Source organism: Piliocolobus tephrosceles, chromosome 13 (genome assembly GCF_002776525.5).
Source record: "Piliocolobus tephrosceles isolate RC106 chromosome 13, ASM277652v3, whole genome shotgun sequence".
Lineage (NCBI taxonomy): Eukaryota > Metazoa > Chordata > Mammalia > Primates > Cercopithecidae > Piliocolobus > Piliocolobus tephrosceles.
The window spans coordinates 3,987,310-4,010,397 of NC_045446.1; the positions used below are offsets into that span (position 1 = coordinate 3,987,310).

Genomic DNA, 23,088 nt, shown 5'->3' on the forward strand with positions numbered 1-23,088 from the left:
CAGGGGAGTGGGACTCCAACTTGTGTGTCTCTAGGGTTTCTCTGCCCTGCATTGCTCCAAGGGGACCCTGAGTGGGGGGCTGGCTCAAAGCAGACCTCACAGGGCAGAATCCTGCTGACTCTGAAGGAGAGCAGCTGCATACCACTGTCGACCCACGCTTGGGTGCCAAGAATGGCCGCCTCCCAGCTGTCCTGTTATTTATAGCCCGGCTCTCTTACAGTAAGAACAGGAGCCCACACCTATGACACAAAGCATTCACTAAATGCCAGGCACCACATTCCACGGCACCCCTGAGCCAGGGCCTGTAATTTTTCCCGCTGTGCAAACAAGGAACCCAAGGGCAGGGCGGTCAATCTACTGAGCCAAGGGTACTTCACAGGAAGACGCGGAACGAGACCGCCAACCCACGGAGCTGGCTCAGGGTTTGACTCCTGACCTTATGAGAGCCAGGGACTGCCTTGGAAAGAATGACCAACTGGCAAAGCGAACACCTACAAGGCTGAGACTGCCAGGGGCAGGACTGCTCTCAGGCCTCTGACTCCCCTTAGGCCAAGCTCTTTGGTCACCATGAGGCTAATAGCAGGTTTAGTCACTAGGAGGTCACCCTGTGGCTGATAACAGCAGGCTTAGTCACTAGGGGTTCACTGGCACTGCCAAGCTCCCAGAGGCCATGTCTGTTCCTTCCTGCTCCTAGCCAGGGATTACACTTTACACTCAGGGCTGGACTAGAAACAGGATGGCCTAAAGCCGGAGGACAAAGATGAAGGGCATTCGCTGTAGGCACTAAACTAGGCTCAATTCTCTCCCTCGCCCTTGCTTCTTGGATCTAATAACCTCACCAGGCTGAGCACTTGGGACAAAGCCCCCATGGAGGTGCGCCAGTCACAGGACACACTGATAAGGACAAGTGGGGGGGGGGGTCAGTCAGCCACCACTAGGGGTTCCAGAATTGCCAGGGCAACAAAGCTGCCCTCCTTGCCGTGAGGGCTGTCTCCTCTCAGCCACAGACCTATCTCTGGGCATGTGTCCTTTGCTGGGCATGGCCTTCATTGATGGGCCCTGGGCATTTGATCTTCTGAGGATCAGAGGGAGTCTTAAGAACTCTCGGCCGGGCGCGGTGGCTCACTCCTGTAATCCCAGCACTTTGGGAGGCCGAGACGGGCGGATCACGAGGTCAGGAGATCGAGACCATCCTGGCTAACACTGTGAAACCCCGTCTCTACTAAAAACTACAAAAAACTAGCCGGGTGACGTGGCGGCGCCTGTAGTCCCAGCTACTCGGGAGGCTGAGGCAGGAGAATGGGGTGAACCCGGGAGGCGGAGCTTGCAGTGAGCTGAGATCCGGCCACAGCACTCCAGCCTGGGTGACAGAGCGAGACCCCGTCTCAAAATAAATAAATAAATAAATAAAAAATAATTAAAAAAAAAAAAAAGAACTCTCACCTGAGCTCACCTGCCTTGGCGACTCACCATCCCTTTTAAATGCATCTAAAAATTAAGAGCTGTGAATGGCCCTGGGCAAAATGAGGCACGAAATTGGATGAAGGGAATTCCTACTGAGGAAAAAGAAATGAGTTTTTCCAGGGAAAACTGAAAACCAGCCATGCTTTTTTGAAATAATAGATAAGCAGTGGTGTAAAAATCCCATTTCCATAGAAACAAGTTTTGATTGCCCAAGAAAGGGACAATTTTTAGAGTTGTTTCCTCAAATGTTCATTCACGAAATGGGCAGAAACCTCAGCTGAACATGACCCTTTTAAAGTTCGTCTCGTCCTTGGAATCTTCCTTTCTTTTCACTTCTTGCAAGAATCCAGGATGGGATCAAAGGAAGCAGCTAAAGATTAAACGACTAGATCCTCGTTTTCCTTGGGTATGTGTGATTTAACTTTAGCCATGAATGAGTCTCTGCTGCTCACAGTTCTTCCCTGAAGTCAAGGATGACATAGAATTTGCAGGCGTCTTAATTACAAATACGCTGGCGAAAGGAAGATGATGAAGGAGTTCTCTTTAGTACATAATGTTAAAAGAGAAAAAAGTACATCATGTTAGAGGCGTTTCTCAGGGTGATCTGAAAACACCCTGCCAAGAATGGAGGCGTAAGTTCTGAGAAAAGTGTTCCAGGACCACCTGGCCTGACTATTCCAGGAGGTAATCTCATCTTTGATCTCAAACTGGATCACAGTGAAGGAAACTGGTTTGGGGAAGGAAGAGTGAATGTGTCTCCGTGAAGAGTCAGTGGTCCCTCCTCCGTAGAAAGCCAAGACAATAGCTGCCAGCCCAGAGGCCTGACAGTGCCACACACTGGAGGTCCCAGCACAGGAGCCTGGGGTTGCAAAAGCTCAGAGCCTGAAGCTCCTCAGGTGCAGGCCTGGGAGACCGACTGGACACTCAGGCTTTGGAATCACGGCCCAGCCCCACCGTCTTCTGCGTTCACCAGTCAGGAGTCCATTGGGCTACTTTCTACAAGCTCAGTGCCAGGCTGAGGCTACAGAGTAATGAGGAATACACCAACAAGGATGCCTGGGCCCTCAGAATGGGGCAGCAATGCCGTCACTAATCATTCACTCCACAAAGTTAGGGATTGCCTTTATGTTCCAGGCACCATGCTGTGCCCACGATTTATCACTGAACAAGAAAACATTCCAGATGCCCCTCCCTTTGGGGAGCTCAAATTCTCGAGGGGAGAAGTGGACAACAAAGAATAAGACAAACCCAAACTGTGACATGCCACAGAGGAGCCACAACATGCCAATAGGTTAGTGACACCAGTGCAGAAAGGGGCTATGATGCACCAGCAGGTTAACCCTGACCACACACAAAAAGGGCTGACTATGATGCCCTAGCAGGTTACAGCGAGCATGTGCAGAAAGGGACTGACACTCTGTAAGGAAATGACATTTGAATGACCAGAAATTTAAAAAGGAGCCAACCTTGTAGAAAACCAGGAGTGGAGCATCCCAGCACGGGACAGAGAGTACAAGGCCCTGAGGCCAGAAAGCGCCTTCCGTGCTCATGAAACTGTGGCCAGATGAGGAGGGCTAGGCAGGGCCAGGTCACAAGGGGCTTGCAGGCCATGGGCATGAGCTGGGTGGAGTTCCAGATACGGCTGCCTTCAGAGGGCTTCAGCAAAGCCTTGGCATGACCAGATTTTGTTTCCTGAACAAAAAAAGCCCAGGCAGCTGTGTGATGAGGTGAATCCGTTGGTGGCACAGGGAGGCTGCTGTGGGAGTATAGGGCCTGCACACTGGAGACAAACAGGTAGACTCAAGGGATAAGTGCCTAAGGAACCCAGGAAAACACAGCAGCTTGCCTGACTTATATGCTTTGACCCAAAACAAACTTGCTATGACCCAGGAGCTCCAGGTGTCCTTTGCCCTCCAGCTTTACTGAGAGATAATTGACACATACCAGGCGACGACTGTAAAGCCAGATACATCTGATGTTCTTTACCATCACTTCCATGGCAGAGGTCAGCTTCACATTCACTGTGTATGTGGGGGCAACAGAGCAGTGAGTGTGTGCTTGTGGGGGTCCCCCATGGCTTCTGTTAGGGGGCATGGCCTATAAGAGTTCCCCAGAGTCCCCTCTAGGTCGCCAGCCCTTTGCAGTGGGGGAGGTCCAGAAGGGACCTCGCGATTGGCCTTCGCTTCCCCATGGGATGGATGGGCTTGAGGAATATTTGTCCTGTGAAACTCCAGGTCCCAGAGGCCTCTGAGTGGTCAGGCTACCTGGGATGTGAGCTCAGGCGAGTTTTCCTCCCGAGGCCCCTGTGCCCGCTGCCTCACGGTACCTGCCTCCCCTTGCCAAGGACTCCAGTCCCTCCTGGGATCTCTGCAGTATTATCCTGACAGCCTCTTGATTTTCAAATAATTTTAGGTTGTTAAAAAATTCTCTCTGCCCAGCTGGTCCCAGAGCACACACAGTTTCAAAACTGACTTGGTACTAGAAGCTACCTCACGGTGTTTTCAGCACCTCAGCACCAGCAGGGTGGTGTGAGGGTTTCCAGGCCCTGATAGAAACGTGAATGTGATGTCAGTGAATGCGACTGTTGATGGCTGGGAGCACTAGTAAGGTTGTGCGTCCACCGGGGCTGGTACTTGTGGGAGTTGGGCAAGGATGAATGGGAGTGCCTCGTCCTTGCCTGTCAACAGGTGGATCTCAAGTCAGAGTCTTCCTCCCCCATTTTGGACATGAGGCCCCTTTGGCAAAAGCATATCACAGGGTGAGTCTCTCTTCCCAAGAGCTGGGCACCTTCTTGATCCTAGCTGTGAACCTCCAGGCACAAAAACCTGGATTCCTGGTGGAACTGCCGCAGAACCTCAGGCTGCCTGCCCTGCTCCCAGGTCTGGCTCTGTAACGCGGCAAAGTCCCTTAACTTTCTGATCTGGGGAAAGGATATATTATCCATTAACACTTCAGTCAACAATTATTTATTCCACTCCTGTTCTGGGCCAGACCTCGAGGACTAAGACTAGACCACCAGGACCCCCTCATGGCACTCAGAGCTGGGGGTGAGGCGGAGGCCTGGCAGCTGCTGAGACACACAACATAAAGCATGGCACAGGTGAGAGTGTGGGCTCCAGTCCCCACATCCAGGCCTCGGGTACGCTAGGTAAGGACTTGGTGCCTCCAGTTCTATCTTTTCAATGCCCTGCTAATCAGGAGGCTATAAAGATGGAATAAATAAGAAAGCAGTTTGGAAATAAGTACTATTTTCATGCAAGATGGGGGCTTATCACTAAAATACAGAGGCGTGCATTGTGCTGGAGAGAACGTATATTGACAGGCTCCAAGTCCCGCCCCAGTGCTGGCCAGGCCCAGCAGGCCCTTGACAGGCAGCTCATGGGAGGGACAGAACCAGCATACCTAATCAGCATCACTGACCAGCCCCTGGTCCATGTTCAGCTACAGTTAAAGAACAAATTACTCTAGCTATGCCAGAGGCTGATGCGGGAGGATCAGTTGAGGAGGTTGAGGCTGCAGTGAGCTATGATTGCTGCATGGCCTTGTCTAAAAAAAAAAAAAAAAAAAAAAAAAAGCCAAATTGAATTTGTAAACAGTGAAAAAGCCACTTGCTTCTTTACTTACCACACCCCAATTAACTTGTACTGATGAAACAACAGCACCTCTTTGAGTGTCTCAATTACTTTTTTAATTCTCACATTTCTACATGGATTTGATTTAAAAGGCAGGGAAGACAGTGGTGACCTGGTGGGGAGTTGGGTGTGAGTGCGTATATGTGTCTGTGTTCTAAATCAGGGCAGCAGATTCCTGTGTGTTCCAACTGGGAACCCAGTGGTTGCTTAGCAACGTAACCATCTGTGCAACCGGGAAGATCCAGTGCATATCATCAATGTGATTAACCAAGAGAGTCAAGCTGCTGAGGAGGGCAGGGCGGGCAGCCCAGGGTGGCCTGCACCCTGCATCTCACACTCGCAGGTGGCTATTTTCTATAGAGATGTTGGGCAGGACACTGGCAGGCCCCAAGCACGTGACACCCCCGTGATTAACAGCTGGGCTGTTATCTTGTGATGCAGACTTGAAGCAAAGCACTTGTCCTGTTGGGGTGCCCTCCCCGGCCAGGAATGTTCGTTATCCTCCCTAAGCCTCAGGAAAGACAGTTCAGGCACCTGAGGTAGGAAATTGGCAGTAAGCTGCTTCTCAGTGGGCTTCAGGCAGAGGCGAACTTCACTCCAATGCCACTATTTTCTTTCTTTTTTCCTGGTTATTTTTCTTCTTTACAAGTGGTTACATTATCCCAAGCCAAAGGAGGAGAAGGCAAGCTTGTGAGTTTCCCACGCTCCATATGAAACTGATGCCATATTGATGTTTCAGCTCTGGGCAGGCTGTGGCAGGCCGGAGGGACTACCACGGATGGGCTCTCAGCCAGGGTCTGCCCCACTGCCTTCATTTCATCTGTCGAAAGCAGCTTTTTTCTGTTTCTTCCTTTCTTGTTCATTAATTTTTGCAGTGTTGTCTCAAGTCATTCCATTTGTCATTTTCATTTGCTCCCATGACCGGTGTTAACAGAAGAGGGTCGTGCTGAACGGAAGTAAGTGCCACCTGCCGTGCTGCTGCGTGACCCCGTGTGTGCCACTCTCACGCTCCCGCTGCCCACCAAGGTGTTTGCAGAGCCTCCTCTTTGCTTCCTAACCACACACACAGCTGCCTGCAGAGCCTTTCCTGACAAAAGCCAAAATCAATCCCAACTACCTGGGAACAGCTGGGTATTTTCCCAGTGAGGGTGACACTGGGGCAACCCTCTGGGCCAGAGATACCCGTGGTGAATACTGCCCAGGTGTGAAGCAGGTGCTCTCACTCTGGGGCTCACTTGCCTCTGCTTCACAGGCCTGGTGAGCACCAAGGCCAGGCCCCAGCCATGCTACCACCGTGGAGCTGCCCAGAGTCAGGGCTGCAGGCACAGTCACCATGCAGTCAGCTTTAGCAAAAGCACATGGAGACCAGAACTTGACCCCAGCTACCCTCTTCCCCTAGTCCTCTGTGGGCATGTGTCTTCTTGTAAGATGTTTCCCATTTTATAGGAAACATTCCCTGTGCCCCAAGGTCCTTGGCCCTAATTAACACCCTAAATCACCTCTGAATGCAGTGACTTTCAACTTACCCATTATTTGATTTCAGTCATCTTGGCTTAATTGTTTTATCAATGTAGACAAATAAGCCTTCCCCAAAACCTGTGCTCTTGTGACTCTGGAATAGACACAGAAGAACAGGCCACAGCACCCCCAGTTTTAACTCAAGTTGGAACTGGAGCTGGTCTTTCAAACCTCTTTGAGTACCAGAGAAGGGGGGTTTGCAGGTTTCTTTGTGTATCCTATGTCCATAGGCCACCTCTCTCTTGAGAATGTAAACTGAGATACTAGAGGGTGCTGGCTCCTCTCCCCTGCTGTGAAGCCCCACTGGACTCTGATTTGATTTCAGGTTTTCTGTTTGTTTGTTTTTTGTTTTTTTGAGAAGAAGTCTCACTCAGTCGCCCAGGCTGGAGTGCAGTGGCACGATCTCAGCTGACTGCAACCTCCACCTCCTGGGTTCTAGCAGTTCTCCTGCCTCAGCCTCCCAGTAGATGAGATTACAGGTGCCCGCCACCACACCCAGCTAATTTTTTTTTTTTTTTTTTTTTTTTTTTTTAATTTTTAGTAGAGACAGGGTTTCACCCTATTGGCCAGGCTGGTCTCAAACCCCTGACCTCCAATGATTCACCCACCTCAGCCTCCCAAAGTGCTGGGATTTGCCTGGCCTCCAATTTCTTGATTGTGAGTAACTGGGCCCAGAAACAGTGGAGGAATCCTCAGAGTCTCACCTGCCTTATGCCTGTTGGTGCGACCAGTACAACCAATGACCAGCAAGCCCCCATTGAGGGTGGAGGCAGGCTCTAGATGGGAATGCCTGATTTGTAACATCTCCCACTCAGGGGCACCCAGCCCTCTGGAAAAGAGCACGTGAACACCCTGTGGGTGGATGGGGTCCCTGGCCCAGCAGTGCCCCCACCAGCCCCTGCAAACACTTCTCATAGCAGGATGGAAGCCTCAGTCCACAGCACACGCCCCTTTCAGATTTGTTCCTCCTTTCTCACTATGAACTACTCCACACTTTAAGCAACAGTGACTAACATCAAGCAGGAAAGTGTGTGTCCCACAGCTTAGGGGCACCTAGGTAACTGATGGGTGGTTTCACCCAAATACACATCCATGGTGAAGAAAGAGAAAAGAAAAACCGGAGAGACAACTGGACCAGCAGCGGGGCCTAGCTCTAGCTTACTCCCTTTGCTTTTAGCTCCTGGAGGGTTCTGGGCCATTAGCTTTGTGCATACCCTGGAATGAAAACCAAGGCCTAACCAAATGGCCTCTAAGGTTCAGTGTCTCAGTGTCCAGGGAGTTTGTTAATTGCAGACACCTGATCCCCACGCACAGCACTCCTGCTTCCATAGGTTTGAGATAAGCTCAGGAGTCCTCACTGCCCACCAGTGTCCCAGGTGGTTTCTATGAAGGGTTGTGGGCTCCTCTTTGGGAAGTGCTGCTCTAACTGGTCAGCCATTGAGCTCCAAAGACAGCCCCAATGCAAGCCGATGAACCGGCCCCCAGCAGATGGGCGGGGGCTTCAGTCTTGCCCTCCAGGGAGTCTCCCCACACAGCAGCATCTCTGCTGTTCGCAGCTCTCCCCTTCTTGCCCATGACCCTTTCACTGACACACTGCAGCCCACCACCATTCACGGTCATGATGTCACACCAGTGCACTCCTCATGCTCTCCAGAGCCCCTCTACCCAGGGTAACCTGCCACGTAGGAGGGAGAGGAGCCCACTTCATGCGGGAAGATGTGGAGATGGGAGAAAAGTGCACCCAAGCTGGCATTTGGCAGAGCCAGGGCTCCAGCAGACATCTCTCAAGTCCAGGTCTTGAAGAGAGAGCTGTGGTAGGATGGATCTTTCCAGAAGTAGTGGGTGGGCTGTTCATATCCAAGTGAATGGGCCCAAAAGGCAAGAGACCCACACCTCTCTTCCCCCTCCCCAGTGGCTGTGGCCTTCCTAGGGGCAATAGGATGAATGGGCTTTCAGTGTGGGGACAGCAGAACACGCACCAGGGCCCAGAGCGGCAGTTCTCTTGGTGTGGAGAGTGCCTGCCACGGGCCTTGTCCAAAGCCCGTGAGGGAGTGATGTGTGAAAGGCCACCTCCATGTGGCTACGTGTGAGGACTCGGACTTCTCTGGCCCTGAGATGGGGCCTCCTGCCTGCAGGAGTCGTCTGCCACCTCCCTGGGGCCAGTAAAGGTTGGAGCTGGAAGGGTCATCCTGACTTGAGCTCTGAGGGCTTTGCCTACCTAGCCAGAGCGGCAAGGCACAGGGGACCCTCGGGGATGCCCATGGTCACCCTGGGGAACACAGGGCTCCTCACGCGCGTTCTGCTTTTCAGTAAGGCCCGTGTGTCCTACCAGTGAGCTAAAGAGGTTAAAATTAACACAGTGCACCCCAGCTCCTTCTGCAACAAAACTGTCCACTGGGTGGGTGCTGGACAGTGTTGCCTCAGGAAGGTGAGCACAGCCCACGCTGGCCACACAAGCCACGCCCTGCTGTGTTTCTGGGTGATCTCAAACCCTGAGTGCCCTACATGGCTACAGGGGTTCCAGTCACTGAAAAGGGCCGCCTGGGAATGATCCTGCCCTGCTCTTGTCCATTTACCCAAAAAGCCAAAGGCTGCCAGGGGCTCAGAGGGGCCTCTCCTTCAGGTGTGCTTCCTCCCACCTGCTGAAGCTGAGGCACTGCAGATGTTACCCGGCATGTTCTATCCAGGGGACAGGACCCCACTCTGTCCCTGTCTCCATACCCTCTTCAAGGGACCCCTTCCAAGTGCCTCAGTGGCCACCCTCCCGAGGGACCCCCTGGCCCTGCACCCCCAGCACAGGCAGGTCCCCTAGCTCCTCTGTCCCAGTTCAGGTGAGTGGGCTGACGTGGTGTGCTCTGGTGTCTCCACCTCTGCTCTGGCTCCTTTCTCCCCCTCCCCCACCCTGGCATGGCAAATCATTTGTTCACTGCCAGCGCATCTGCCACTAGACACTCTGGCATGGTGTGGGCATCTCCTTCGCCTTCCTTGGTGATCTGCACCCAGCTTCCCTGACTCGGTGACCTGCCTTGTGATGGTCTTCTCTGTTGCTGTTTCAGAAGCCCGGAGATCATGAGCACCATCTCAGGTACACGGAGCACGACGGTCACCTTCACTGTTCGCCCCGGCACCTCCCAACCCATCACCCTGCAGAGCCGGCCCCCCGACTACGAAAGCAGGACCTCAGGAACAAGACGTGCCCCAAGCCCTGTGGTCTCGCCAACAGAGATGAACAAAGAGACCCTGCCCGCCCCGCTGTCTGCTGCCGCCGCCTCTCCTTCTCCCACCCTCTCAGATGTCTTTAGCCTTCCAAGCCAGCCCCCTTCCGGGGATCTATTTGGCTTGAACCCAGCGGGACGCAGTAGGTCGCCATCCCCCTCGATACTGCAACAGCCAATCTCAAATAAGCCTTTTACAACTAAACCTGTCCACCTGTGGACTAAACCAGACGTGGCCGATTGGCTGGAAAGTCTAAACTTGGGTGAACATAAAGAGGCCTTCATGGACAATGAGATCGACGGCAGTCACTTACCAAACCTGCAGAAGGAGGACCTCATCGATCTTGGGGTGACTCGAGTTGGGCACAGAATGAACATAGAAAGGGCTTTGAAACAGCTGCTGGACAGATAAGGACGGCTGCTCTCCACCTCGCAGACTGCTCTTGTTATAAGTAGAGATGGGCTCGTGCTGAAACATCTGAATGCCAAGCGAAGTCTGTGAACATCAACCCCACTCCATGGGTTTGTCTCCTGGTACCCAAAGAAATACTGAGTTGTGTCCACAACATGGCTGGGTCTTCAGACCCCTGGCTCACCATGTGGGTGTCTTGGGCAGTTTCTATCAAACATGGGACAAGGGGAGAGAGATTTTCTAACATGGAAAGAGATTCCCAGCCTGCCGTCCAGCATGCAGGTGGCCTCGCTTTGCTGGGTCCGAGAGGCTCCCCGTTGATTTTGCACGGGATCCTAGCTCTTGTAGGCAGACACCAGTGCACTCTAGATACCTCCTGAGACCTCCGTCCTCTGCTTTCCGGGCAGCTCTCACCACCCCAGGCCCCAGCACGAGGCCTTTCCTCAGTCCTGTGGCCTCTTGGAGGACACCTGATGCTCACCTGCCCCTCTTTCTCCTGCACTTGGCTTGCAGTGAGATGCTCCCAGATGCATTTGTCCAGTGCCCTGTCATGGGCCTGAAAGGCAGAGAAACGTTTTCCTACACAGATTATTTTCCCCGTCTCCTCCTGTGGTTTGCATCCATGGCTCCTTGGCCATGAGGTTCCTGGCAGTGCTGGGAGTTTGGATGGGATCGTGCCCAGCTTTGCTTAGCTTTCTTTCTTTATTTCTGCAAATCTGTTAGCATAATTCCAAGGTGGCCAAGCAGATGTCACATGGAGTTAGTCAAAGCACAAAGTCACGATTCCACAATGGAGGGAAGACCTGGCCAAGGGAGCCAGCCAGCATGCTGCGGCCCAAGCTCCAGGTCTCCAGGACAAGAGCAATTGTCTGCCAGGAGCACCCATCCAGGATGGAGAATAAGGGTTTCTCTGCCTCTCAGAATTCTTTTTAATTGAAGATGTCTTGAGCTCTGCAAAGATCAGAGCAGGTGAGCATCCACTTTGACATGAAGGACAAGATGCATGGCTCACGGCGGGCACATGCAGCTGCCAGTGAGACAGCGTCTCCTCTGGGAGCTGGGCGGGCACAGCATTCTCAGTTCTGTGCCCAGCCAAGGGTGAGCATCTCTGCTGAGACAGTCCTTTTGCTCTCGGAGGCCAGGGAAGATGGTACTTAGAGGCTTTTCCCCTATTGCTCTGGGTGTCTAGGAATCCCACCAGCTTGTCTTAACAGTACAATAGCTTCTTTGAGGACCCAGTGGGTATGGCATATAGACAGAACCCAGGGTTGAGAACAGAAGGTAGGTGGCAGGATCAGAGCGAAAGCAGAGGCGTAAGGAGAGGAAAGCAGGGAGGTCTCCTGGGCTGCCAGGTCAGCCTCTCTGGCAAGGCTTTCTTGAGCCCTGCCCCTTTCTTTCCCCGGAGTCCCTCCACCCCATAACAATACCTCGAATTTCCAAAAGAGGTCACCAGATGCACATGGGCCACAAAACACACAGTCAGGCTTCCAGCACATTCTCCCCCATTTGGAGGATACTCGAATGTCAGGTTTTTGGTTTTATTATGATTTCAGAACTAGCTCAGCCCATCTCTAATTATAAAACATGTTTTTTGTTTTGTTTTGTTTTTTTTCCTTTTCTTCTTAATTAGGTCTGGAACAGCTCTAGAATGAACACATAAAATTTAGCAATTTAAAATCTCTTTCTTTACTGCAAGTTTAAATAGTTGTACAGATAGTTTATAAGCACAATATTTTAAGAAAAAAAAGTGGCTGGTCTACTAGGCAGCCTTTGTGCCACTTCAGTGCTAGAAAGTTAAAGAAAAAAAAACTTTTGTGATTTAATAATACTATTTCTGTGGAATAATTATAAAAGTATGACCTTTTTAAATCAACCTTATTTGGATGCATCTGAACCAGCAGAGCTGTGTTATATTTTCTATCTTTGCTAGAACTTTGTCACTGAAGGACAATTTCTTCAAAGTGGTTACAATTCATAATGCAGCAGTTTCTCCAAAAACAAAAACAAAACACACACCACACACACGCGCTTTTCCAGCCACACACCCGATTTGGAAACCAAGTTTTTGGACCTTCTGTTCCAAAACCTTTTGCAGGTCAATCTTTGTATTTGAAGTGATCCAATCCAACTTGAAATCAATTGAATATTAAGGCGCTTTACTTCCGTGTGCTTTCAGTTTTTCCATGGTGAGATGAATGAGTATTACTCTAGAGAAATTTCAAGACAGGATACTATAGGTGGCCTGCTGAGGCTGCCCCATATTTTAGAAAATGTAAACATGGTGGTTTGGCCATTAATTTGTCTTCCATTTGATGATACTGCAAAATTCCATGAGTCCATCCCTTTGGCATGGCGCTTTCCCTGGGTCTACAGTTGGTATTACCTCTGTGCTCAGTGCCAGGCAAAACACTAGCTCAAAGGAGAGTAAAGGAAACTGCTGGCAGACGATAACCAGTCGCAACTCAGTGACTTCGGTTTGTTGAACTTTGGCAGCCAGTTGGTGAGGGCCAGATGTTATTCCCTTTCTTAAAGAGACTCCAAGCCACATGCCACTAACCACAAGCAAGCTGGCTGCAAGACTAAAGAGCTGATAACATAGCTTATTTTTACATTGTCTTATTATAGAGAAGTAATAGACCTATCAGAACCTGCACTGACCAACAAATAAACACATGTTGCCAAGATGAATCGGTCTCTATCTCTATTTGCTTATTTTGGTACTGAAAGCAATAGTTCCTCATTCAAATCACCACCCACTGTTCTCCCCCTTTGGGACATGTTAGGACCAGGCCCTATTCCATGCCCCCCTTTAATGGTGGAACAAATGTTAAACTGCTCATCTAAAGATCATGTTGATATTATTCCAGGTTTTAAGATCAACTTTTGTTACATACTGTAATTTAAATAAACTGCATTTACATGCTTAGTTTCTGTAATATTGTGTATACAAAACCCAAATCTCTCAAAATGTAAATTATGTATACCTGCCAAGATACCTTTTCCAGGGTGTCTGTGCACATTTTAAGTTAATTCACATAATATAAAAATTACTCAATGTGACTGTTGATTTGCTGAACTTTACATATCACAAAGTGAATTATTTGTGATACTTTAGTTAATAAAATGGTAAATTTTTTTCTCAGTTATTGAACAAGCAAGCATTATCCAGTTGATCTGGCAATGACTTTTTGTGTGTGGGCCACAATATTGATTTTCCCATTAACAATTTTTTTTTGTTTTTTAAATACTAATACGTTTCACACTATAGTTTGTGTAACAACACGTGTTCGCATTATCTATGTTGCTGTTACTTTTGTGCTTTTATTCTTTTTAGACTTTATAAAAAAAAAAAAAAAAAAGCTCCTGTAATTTGCACTTTCTCCCAATCCTTAAATCTCTTGTATGGCAACCAAAATTACTGTAAAAAAATAAATATACTATTGCACTAAGGTTGTGGTTCTGATTGCAAACAGTGAACACTGTCTGAATTAAACAAAAAGCTGCCCGACTTGCAATCTAATGTAGGTTATCTCAAGCATTGTGGCCAGCTCTGCCTCTCTAAAACTGACCAGAAAAATCTCTCTCATCGAGCAAATAGGCTCCTGTCACTGAGCTAATTTGCCTTGGTACCATTTCCTTAAATTATTCTCAATTTATCGATGGATACATGTATGTTATTTCAGAATTATGCAAAACGTCAAAATCTGCTTCTGTGACCGCTGCTATAGGCATGGAGCTGAGGCTCGGCTTTTCGTTTTGTTCTGGGTGGAGGCAGTGGTGCCGTGGAGGGCCAGCCAGATCCGACCCTTCCCTCAGGGTCCAGTCTCCCCACACCCCAGCAGGGTGTCTTCTAGCCATAAGGCCAAGGGAGTGGCAGAAGTGGGCCGCCTCTCTGGTTGACAAGCAAGCCACATGCTAAGGCTTGGCGCAAGAGAGAATTTGTGTCTATTGGCAAAGAACTAAGCCAGGAAGACATGGGCCATCCCTCCGCTTTAGGGAAGCATATTTTAAACCTAAACGTTGAACTTCTTCTTTGGCCTCACCAGTGAAAACTTGTTTGTTGTCTTTAGTTCCTAAAGTTTCTTCTACTTTGGCACATTCCCCGGCTGAGCAGCAGCCACTATGCTTCCACGTTCAGGAAAAATTCCAGTCCTCATATCTTCTGTAGTTCACCCTCAAGCTCTCCCGCTTCAGCATCCAATAGTTTCTCCCAAACCTTGGCACCCCCCTAGACTTTGCTTCCAATGGTTTCTTCCAGACCACTTTTCCTAGATGAATATATTCGTTTACCTTACTAGGAAAATTATTGGAAGATTTTTTTCTTTTACGTGAAATTGGAGGCATTTTAAGAACTGGTGAACTGGAATGTGTTTCTGTATTTGTAGACATCCATGTACCCATGCAAGTAGGTGAACATTCCACAGTGGCTGGGTGACCACAGCAGCTGCATGCAGACAGGACTGCCCATGCTTTGTGGGGAATCAGAGAGTTTCCAGACTTGTTTCTCAGACTTCCACAGATCTGATCACTTTGATTTCTAATCCATGCTGTATTGGTGATTTTGTTTATCGTTCCTGTAACTTGTTCTACATTCCACAGTCTTTACCGTTTTATGTTCAAAATTACAACAATCCCTGTCCATTGATTCCACTCTAGAACTCTTTGTTCATGGCAATTTTGAAACTTTAATACGAGCCTTCAAATAAACACAGAAAAGAAAAAAAAGGAAAAAAAAAATAAGTGTGTGCCTTGGGTGTTTTGAACCTGATCTGCATAAAACCATATTGTATTCAAATGCTGTATCTTTCATGAAAGGATAAATATATCTTCAATGTATTAATGTAGCTGATAAAATAGTTATAGTGCCTTGTTTTCTGAACTGAGAAGCCCATATCAATGCACAACGTAAAGAAAGGACAGTTCGAGCTATGAAATGTTGAGGACACCTACACGTGATTCTGGAGCCTTTCTCATCATAAGACTGTGGAAAATACACAGTCGTTTAAGTTAAAAAAATAAAAAGTAAATTGAAATAAGATTGTGTTATCAATTAATTTTCCATTAAAAGTGCTCTCTACTGTATCATTTTCAGCAGTTTCATTTACTTAAAATACAAAATGTGTTTGAGGATTTTCACGGAAAGGAGAAAAGACATTTTAACCACAGGAGCCCCGGGCTCTCTGACCTCCTCCCCTTGTGCTGTGCCGCCCCCTGGTGGTACTCATTGGTAATGCTTAACGAAGCCATCAATATCAATCATTTCGACGTTTTGTTATAAATATACACAAATTCATTTTTAGTGATTGAGGCCACTCATTGCAGGAAAACTTTCCATTTTTCACAAGTGAAAGTGGCAACATGTGTTTTTCTTTTGACAAAAAAAAACGATGTGAGAAGTACATCAGCGTAATTCTTGTCTCAATGCTGTCATGCTCCATTTGCTTTAAGTGCGAAGCTTCCCTGAGCAGCCTCTGCCTTTCTAGAGGATGAGCCTGGGGTGTAGTGAGCATATCAGGGCCGCCATCTGCCTGCGGGACCAGAATAGCCACAGCAATAGTGAGCATTTGTGGGACTCCGGACAGATGGAAGTGGCAGCAGCCCCATCTTCTCGGGGGCACTCCACAAACAGGCCGCAGAGGTCTGGAGGCAGAGCACTGCCACGGGCTGTCCTGCCACTCACATCTCTCAAGGGAGTGAGGAGCTACTCAGATCCAGAACTCCCCACTGTGCCTGCTGAGCTCACAGACTATTAATCAGTGTGGCTATTTACCAGCCAGAAGAGTCCACTGGAATCCAGATTGTGTAGTTTCAGGCAACAATGCAGCCAATAATCCAAGAACCTGCACTGTGCTCAGGGAGAGGTGGCCAAGGCTTCTTGGTCACCCTGCTCCACATGTGCTGCTACCTCCGCTCCAAGTATGAAGCATGTGTCTGACAGCCAGAGGAGGGGTCCTGGCACTGCCCACAGGCACTGGGTAAGACCTGGCAGCCAGGCCCTAGGCCCCCGTGAGGTGGGGACCATGGAAATGGCCCAGTTCACAGGACTGGGTGTGGAGACCCTTCACTAGCTACCTGCATCTGGGGGCCAGCCCCTCTGATGTGGTGCTCCTGGAAGGCAAGCCATCCTGCCATCACCCACCTGTGGTCATCTCTGCCCAAGATGATTGCAAAAACAGAATTAAGCATGTTCTCCAAACCCCAGAACCCAGGGAGTGGGAAGAACACGTAGCCCTTGAAGCCCTGCAGAGGTGGCCACAAGCACAAGCATTCTGTGTGTGTACCCAAGAGGCAGTACTGGTTGGAAACAGCACTCAGTCTACCTAGTGCTATCTGGGACAGGCACCGTTCAGAGCACTGCACCCACCACGTGGATAACAGCCCTGTGAGGTAGCAACTAAAGTCTTACGTCCCAGTTGAGGAAACTAAGTCTTGCCAAGGTCCACAGCAAGTGGAGCAGCAGAGGTTGCTGTGCAGCTTCTCAAGTCTATCTACAGGCGAGAGAACCCAGCCCGGGGCCTTGGGAACCATGCTGGCTCAGAATCTGCTCCACCCACAGGGTGCTTCCTCTCCCTGCCCTGTCTGACGTCGTGTGTGCAGGGCCAAGAATTCAGGAGGTGGGGCAAGGCGGGAGTCCCTACCCACTGAATCACCTCAGGGCTATGGAAAACTAAGACTGAATTCAGTGGCCATCTGGTTACCTTAATTCACTCCACTGGGATCAGGAGAACCAAGACCTAGAAACCCCTGTTTTTCAGAGAAAGGATACCCAACGTTTTGTAAAGTCCCCTTTGCTTAGAGTGCTTTAATTCCCACAAGAATCCTATGAGGTTAAGTATCACCAAGGTGACTATCTCCTTTTCTCACGAGGACACTGAGGCTTGGAGAACCAGTTGCCACTGCCCATGCCCTCCAGGCAGCTACACAAGTTATCCCCAGCCTGTGAGACCTCACCGTGGGAGCAGAGTTGCCCAAAGCCAGTCCTTCCCAAGTCCTCCGTGAAGCCTTCCTCCTGTGGCTGTGAACCGCCCAGAGCCCTCCCAACACGCACCTCTGTGGCCTCAGCCAGCCATAGCACATTTCTGTTGCTTGCAACCACCAATATGACAGAGCTCCTAGCCCCCCACAATGACGACGTGTTTTCTCCCACAGCCCACGGCCCTCTCTGCCAGTCAGAACTGGGGCAGCCCCTTCCTCTCCCTCCACTGTCACCCCCATTGGCAGAGAAGAAAGGCCGAGCTAATGAAGGATGAGATAGGGGGTCTTATGGCTACCAAGTGAGCCTGGAAACGGCTTGCCAGCCCTGAGCAGCTGTGAAGCTCCACTTAACGCCAAGGGCATGGCCAGCTGCCCTCCTGGCCTTGGAGCCACCTGGGAGAGCCAAGCAAAGCTCCATCTTCACAAGTGGGAAGAAGGCCCCAATAGAGACATGGAGGCCCCAGGGAGAGCCACACAGCCGGAGATCTTTAACACCCAGTATGCTTGCTGGGAAATACCAGCTGCCCTCGCCAACAGGCACGGGACCAGCTTTCCCTGGCAGGCCCCAGGAGGGCTAAGCGGAGAGTACGGTGGGAAGGAAGGAAACCACAAAAAGAGTGGTCTAGAAATAGCAGGAAACACAAGCCACCTGTGCATTCACAGCAGCGACAGAGACAGCCACACCGACCTCAGTTCTGCCACTCTGCCCACCAGGTCCAGAGCCATCTGACCCCACCCACCCTCCTCTTCAGGCTTCCTCCCTGCTCCCCTGGCTCCAGCCACGCTGCCACCTCATCGCTGCCTCCCTGTGGGGTCCCCGTACCTACGTGGCTTCCCAGATCACCTGATTTAGAACGGGACTCACTGCAATCACCCCCTCCCACATCCCCACGGGACATACTGCCACCTTCGCTGGCTTATCGCTTTACTTACTTGCTCACTGGTTAGTGCCCACCGCCCCGCCCCACCCCACCCACACATGCCTCTGGAAGACAATCCCCGTTGGGGAGGCACGGCCTGTTTCATGCACTGCTGTAGCCCTGGCTCAGGCAATGTCTGCAGAGACAGCCCCTCCTAGAGGTCCCCTCACAGCCTCAGCCCACTGCAGCTGTGTCCATGCTGCAGCCACTCCCACTCCTGCAGCCTCCATGTGGTCCTCAGACACCTGGTAAGGAAGAGGGGCTTCCCCAAGGGCTGGGAGACTCCTCCCGAGCACGGCCTGCCCCTCCACGGGCCCTCCTAGTCCCCTGCCTGGAAAATGCCTGGGAGTCCTCCATCTGCCCTGCTCCCCCAAGCCACCAGACCCACGGACTTCGCCCGTCCTGTCCCAGGGTGCGGAAAGGAACACCGCTAGTCCTCTCAGCGGCCGCAGCAGCAGCAGACTGTGTCCTGGGCAGACGCTTGGGCTGAAACCCCCAAACCCCACGAGTCTGTTCTCCGGCACACAGGGCTGGGTTCCACAGGAGAAAGGTGTCTGCACAGCCTGGCCCCGTTTCAGTGAGTGAAAAGTCCCACAGCTCCTCGGGGTACCCAGGGGATGCTGGGAGGGTGCGGGACTCACGTGCACCGAGACCCACGGTGGAAGCGCTGGGAGTGCAGCCACTCTCCCAAAATCAGGTGTTTGGGGTCACGCATCCCAATCCCCAGCTTCCGGAAGGAGACAGTGTCTGCCCTGGGCTCACCCGGGCGTAGCTCCACGGACCGCAAAGGCGTCCCTGAGTGAGGACAAAGATTCCGGCCCTGGCCCGACTCTAGCCGGGCGCCTCAGAGCCCTCACCTGGACTCGGCTGAACCTCGGTCTACAGAAGCGACGGCCTCTCAAACGCCACGACTCCGCCCACCCCTCCCGTTATTAAAAGACTTCAGCCAACACTAATGGCTCAAGGCCGCCGCCGCGGGAGGTCCCAAGGCCCCTCAAAGGCCCAACCCGAGGAAGGGCCGGGCTGCCGGGGAACTGCGGCTCCGGAGCCTTCACGGCGGTGAGCCGGCACCTCAGTGATTCCGGCGTCGTGCACCTGGCGTCTCGCTCCAGGACCCGAGGTCCGCCATAGGGAGGGTTTGCAGAACTCAAACCGCCACACCTGCCAGCGCGTCCACACCCACAGCCCCGGGGCACGCTCCACTCGTGCCCCTACTCACCCTCATTCTCCTCTCAATACGCGAAGGGCGCCTCGGCGCAGGCAGCGGAGCTCAGGTGGCGCCCGGCTTGCTCCCGCGTGCGACGCCGTCCTCACTGAGCGAAGCGGTCCTCACGCCGCAGCGGCGCGGCCTTCGCCCTCCTCGTGGGCCCGCAGCCCCCGGCTCCCAGGCCAGGGATCTGGGTGAGGGCGAGGGCCACAGGACGGGGCGCAGATTGGTCACTGGGGGCCCGCGCTCTGGGAGGGGCCAAAGCCAGGACCACCTTCCCCCCAACAATCCCTCGCCACCTCAGCCAGGTCCCGGCCAGCGTGCAGCAGCCCGCGGCCGCCATCCCGCCTTCCGAGCCTGACCTGCAGTCAACTCCCGCCTTTGAAAAAGGCGCGCAGAGGACGCTGGGCCCACTGGTCACATGCTTCACATTGACCAATCACTGACAAAGAATGGGGATCCATGATTGGCTGAGCTGGAGTAGGCGGGGCATCTATCAGCCAATCCCTGGGACCAGGAGGCGGGACCACAGCCGAGGCAGGTGCCCTGGGAGGGAGCCAGGATACTGATGCCTGCATCCTCTTGAGGGATACTTAGATGCCTGCATCCTCTTGAGGGAGCAGTGAGAAGTCCCTCCTTCCGTGTGGGGGTGCACATGTTTGAGGTTTGTTTTTTTTAAGAGTTACGACTTTGAATTTCAAAGCCATGTAACCACATTAGGCACACACTGGAAAATGGGGAATTGCCACAGCCTTACCACCAGGCTGAGTTCGCATCCAGGCTCCCAAGTCACCTCCAATCCTAACACCCACCTTCCCCCCGCGTTGAATCCTGATGCCGCTACACCTCCACTCCTGCTTCTCTGGCTTCCCTTTAGCCCCCAAACTTTGCTTGCCTGGCCATCAGTCCCCAGACCTTCATGGAAATGGTGGTGTGAGATCCCATTGAGTGGTATGGTGTGATTCCTTGACAATGCCTTTTGGTTGGCATTCGGGATAACGTCCACTTTTTGCTATTACAGTATCATCTTACATCCAGTCCTCTGAAGGTGTGGTGTTCACATCACTATGATGCTGCTGCATACACTTCAACCCACAAGACAGACCCTGGGCGGGGTCTGTGCAGAGCGGTAGGACAGATATAAAAAGGACATGTATTGAAACAGAGTCTGGGCTCCAGCCTCAAAGAACTCTTGTCCTCATCCAAGTTCTGGAGCTTGTTAGCTATGTGACCAGGGCATCTTAACAAAGACGTGAACATTTTCACTCTGACCCCTGGAAGCAGATCAAACAATGGAAGTAAACAGTTGTGTCTGTTGATACCATGTTTGGCTGCAAATAACAGAAACTTCAATTAAAAGCAATTTAAACAAATAGTGGTTTATTCTTTTCATATTACACAAAATTGTAAGCTCCAGAAGGGCCTGGATTTGTCAGTCTTGTTTACTGCCCCAGCGCCTAGAATAGGATGTTCTTAGTAAGTACGTGCTGGAGAAGAGGTGGGTGGTTCCCGGCTTTGGTCTGACAGCTCAACAGTGTCAAGTCTCAGATTCCCTCAAACTTACCACCTCACAGCACCCAAAGGCTGCTGCCACTCCACACACCACATTCTCTTCAAAGGTAGGAAGAAGGGACAAGACTATGACAGCCAAGTCTGTCTCTTTTAACAGAAAAGTCAATGCTTTCCCAGAAATGTCTACCAACACCTCAGCCACAATGGTGTCTGCAGCAAACTAGAAGCAAGGCAGACTGGCAGAGCAAGTGGTTAGCTTGGCACTGTGCTGTCAGGAACAAAATGGGGTGGGTGGGGTGGAGGACAAAATGTTAACAAGGCAGAAGGGGAATGGAGAATGGGTGGGCACATGGCAGATGCTAGCAAGAATGTGTTCAGGTGGAGTGTCCTCACTGAGCATGTTTAAGTGTACAGTTCATTGGCATTAGATAAATTCAATGTTGTACAGTCATCACCACTACCTAGTTCCATCACCCTAAACAGAAATCCCATACTCAATGAGCAGGCCCTCCATGTTCCCACCACCACCCCATCCCCAGCTATGGGCAACCATAAATCCACTTAACATCACTATGGATTTGCCTATTCTAAGCATTTCCTATAAACAGGATCAGAAAATATTTGTCCGTGTGTAACTGGCTTATTTTACTTACTATAATGTTTCAAGGTTCATCCAAGTTGTGGCAGGTATCAGAACTCTGCTGTTTATTATGGCTGAATATTATTTCACTATGTGAGTAGATCATATTTTGTTTATTTACTTGTCAGTTGATGAATACTTGGGTTTTTTCCACCTTTTGGTTATCGTAGATAGGGCTGCTGTGAACATTTGTGCGCGAGTTTTTGTTTGAACACCTATTTTCAATTTTGAGGGAGCATGTACTGAAAAGTGGAACTGCTGGGTCGTGTGGTATTTCAATGTTGAACTTGTTGAGGATCTGCCAACCTGTTTTCTGCAATGGTGGCACCATTTGACATGCCCCCTGGAGTGCATGGGGGCTCCCATTTCTGTCTGCCGCACCTCTCCGGGGGAGTTATGTTTGAGCTGGGGAGGGGCCAGGCCCCAACCATCTCACTCGTGTGTGCAGCACAGGCACTGAGGATGGATTTGAGAGTCAGAGACTCTGTCTCTCCCACATGCACCAGGCACTGCTGGCGAGGCCAGGTCTGCATCCCTGCATTCCGTTTCCCTGAGCACAGCAGGGGGCATCTGTGAAAAGGGAGATGGCCAGGCCTCCTCTGGGAACTCAGATTCAGTAGGAAGCCTGGGAATCTGTTTTCAACAGGCTCCCAGGGAAGTCTGATGGGAAGTTGGAGAAACTGCTCCACATAACCCATCCTCAGTTGACTGGGGCAAGGGGTGGGTGACAGCCACCAATGCTACAGCCACAGGCCCTCAGAGTGCAGGGTGCATGGAGACTTTAGTGGCAGGGCACCTTGTATACCTACTGTCTGTGCAGTCCCCTGTGGCTCCATCAGCACCTAGTTTACAGTGAAGGAGGCTCTAAGGCAGAGGTTCTCAGGGTATGGTCCCTGTACTGGCTGCAGCAGATCATATCACTTGGGAACTGGTTAGAAATGCAAGTTCCCCTGACCCCCAACACACACACACACACACACACAGACACACGCACGCACATGTGCAATCAGAAACTCTGGGCACAGCCCAGTGAGCTGTGTGTTAGCAAGCCCTCCAGATGATCCCATGCCTGTTTTAAGTCTGAGCACATAAAAACCTTCATTCCTGCAGTATAATCCTCCCCCAAACCTCCAGCTGTGGGACATTAGGGGACACGGGGGGACCACTGAAGCCACTGTGGTGTCCCATATGGCCATGCAGCACTGAGCACCACCCCACAGTCCCAGAGGCAGTGACCACCTCATGAGGAAGGGGCTGCACAACAGCACTGCCCAAGCTCTGCCTGTGGACACCTGTGCAGCCGCTCATCTGGCCACAAAGAACACCAGAGAGAGCACACTGTGGCCTCCGATGCTGAGGAGCCAGTGGATTGGCCCAGGGCACCCCTCCCACTGAGCTCCACTGTCCAGGGCAGGAAGAACCTCAGCTGGGAACCAGCCATCTGCGTTCCACGACTGCACCAACCACTGACCAAGGAAGCAAGGAACGTGTCTGCGCCTCTGCCTTATCATCTGAAAGGCGCTGGCAGTCGCTGGAACCCCAGGGCCTTTGTGGGGGCAAATGAGGTCCTGGGTAGGAAATTACCTGGCAAAG

The 23,088-nt window shown here is 51.2% G+C and overlaps 1 protein-coding gene across 1 annotated transcript in view; it reads left to right on the forward strand.

Moving 5' to 3' along the window:
- Window positions 1-14,966, forward strand: part of SHANK2 (SH3 and multiple ankyrin repeat domains 2) — a 646,969-nt gene extending 632,003 nt beyond the window's left edge. Inside the window, exon 25 of the mRNA XM_023186421.2 lies at window positions 9,671-14,966. Within this exon, the coding sequence (XP_023042189.2) occupies window positions 9,671-10,241 (571 nt within the window). The 3' untranslated portion in view covers window positions 10,242-14,966. The remainder of the gene's footprint in view (window positions 1-9,670) is intronic.
- The last annotated feature ends 8,122 nt before the right edge of the window (window positions 14,967-23,088 follow it).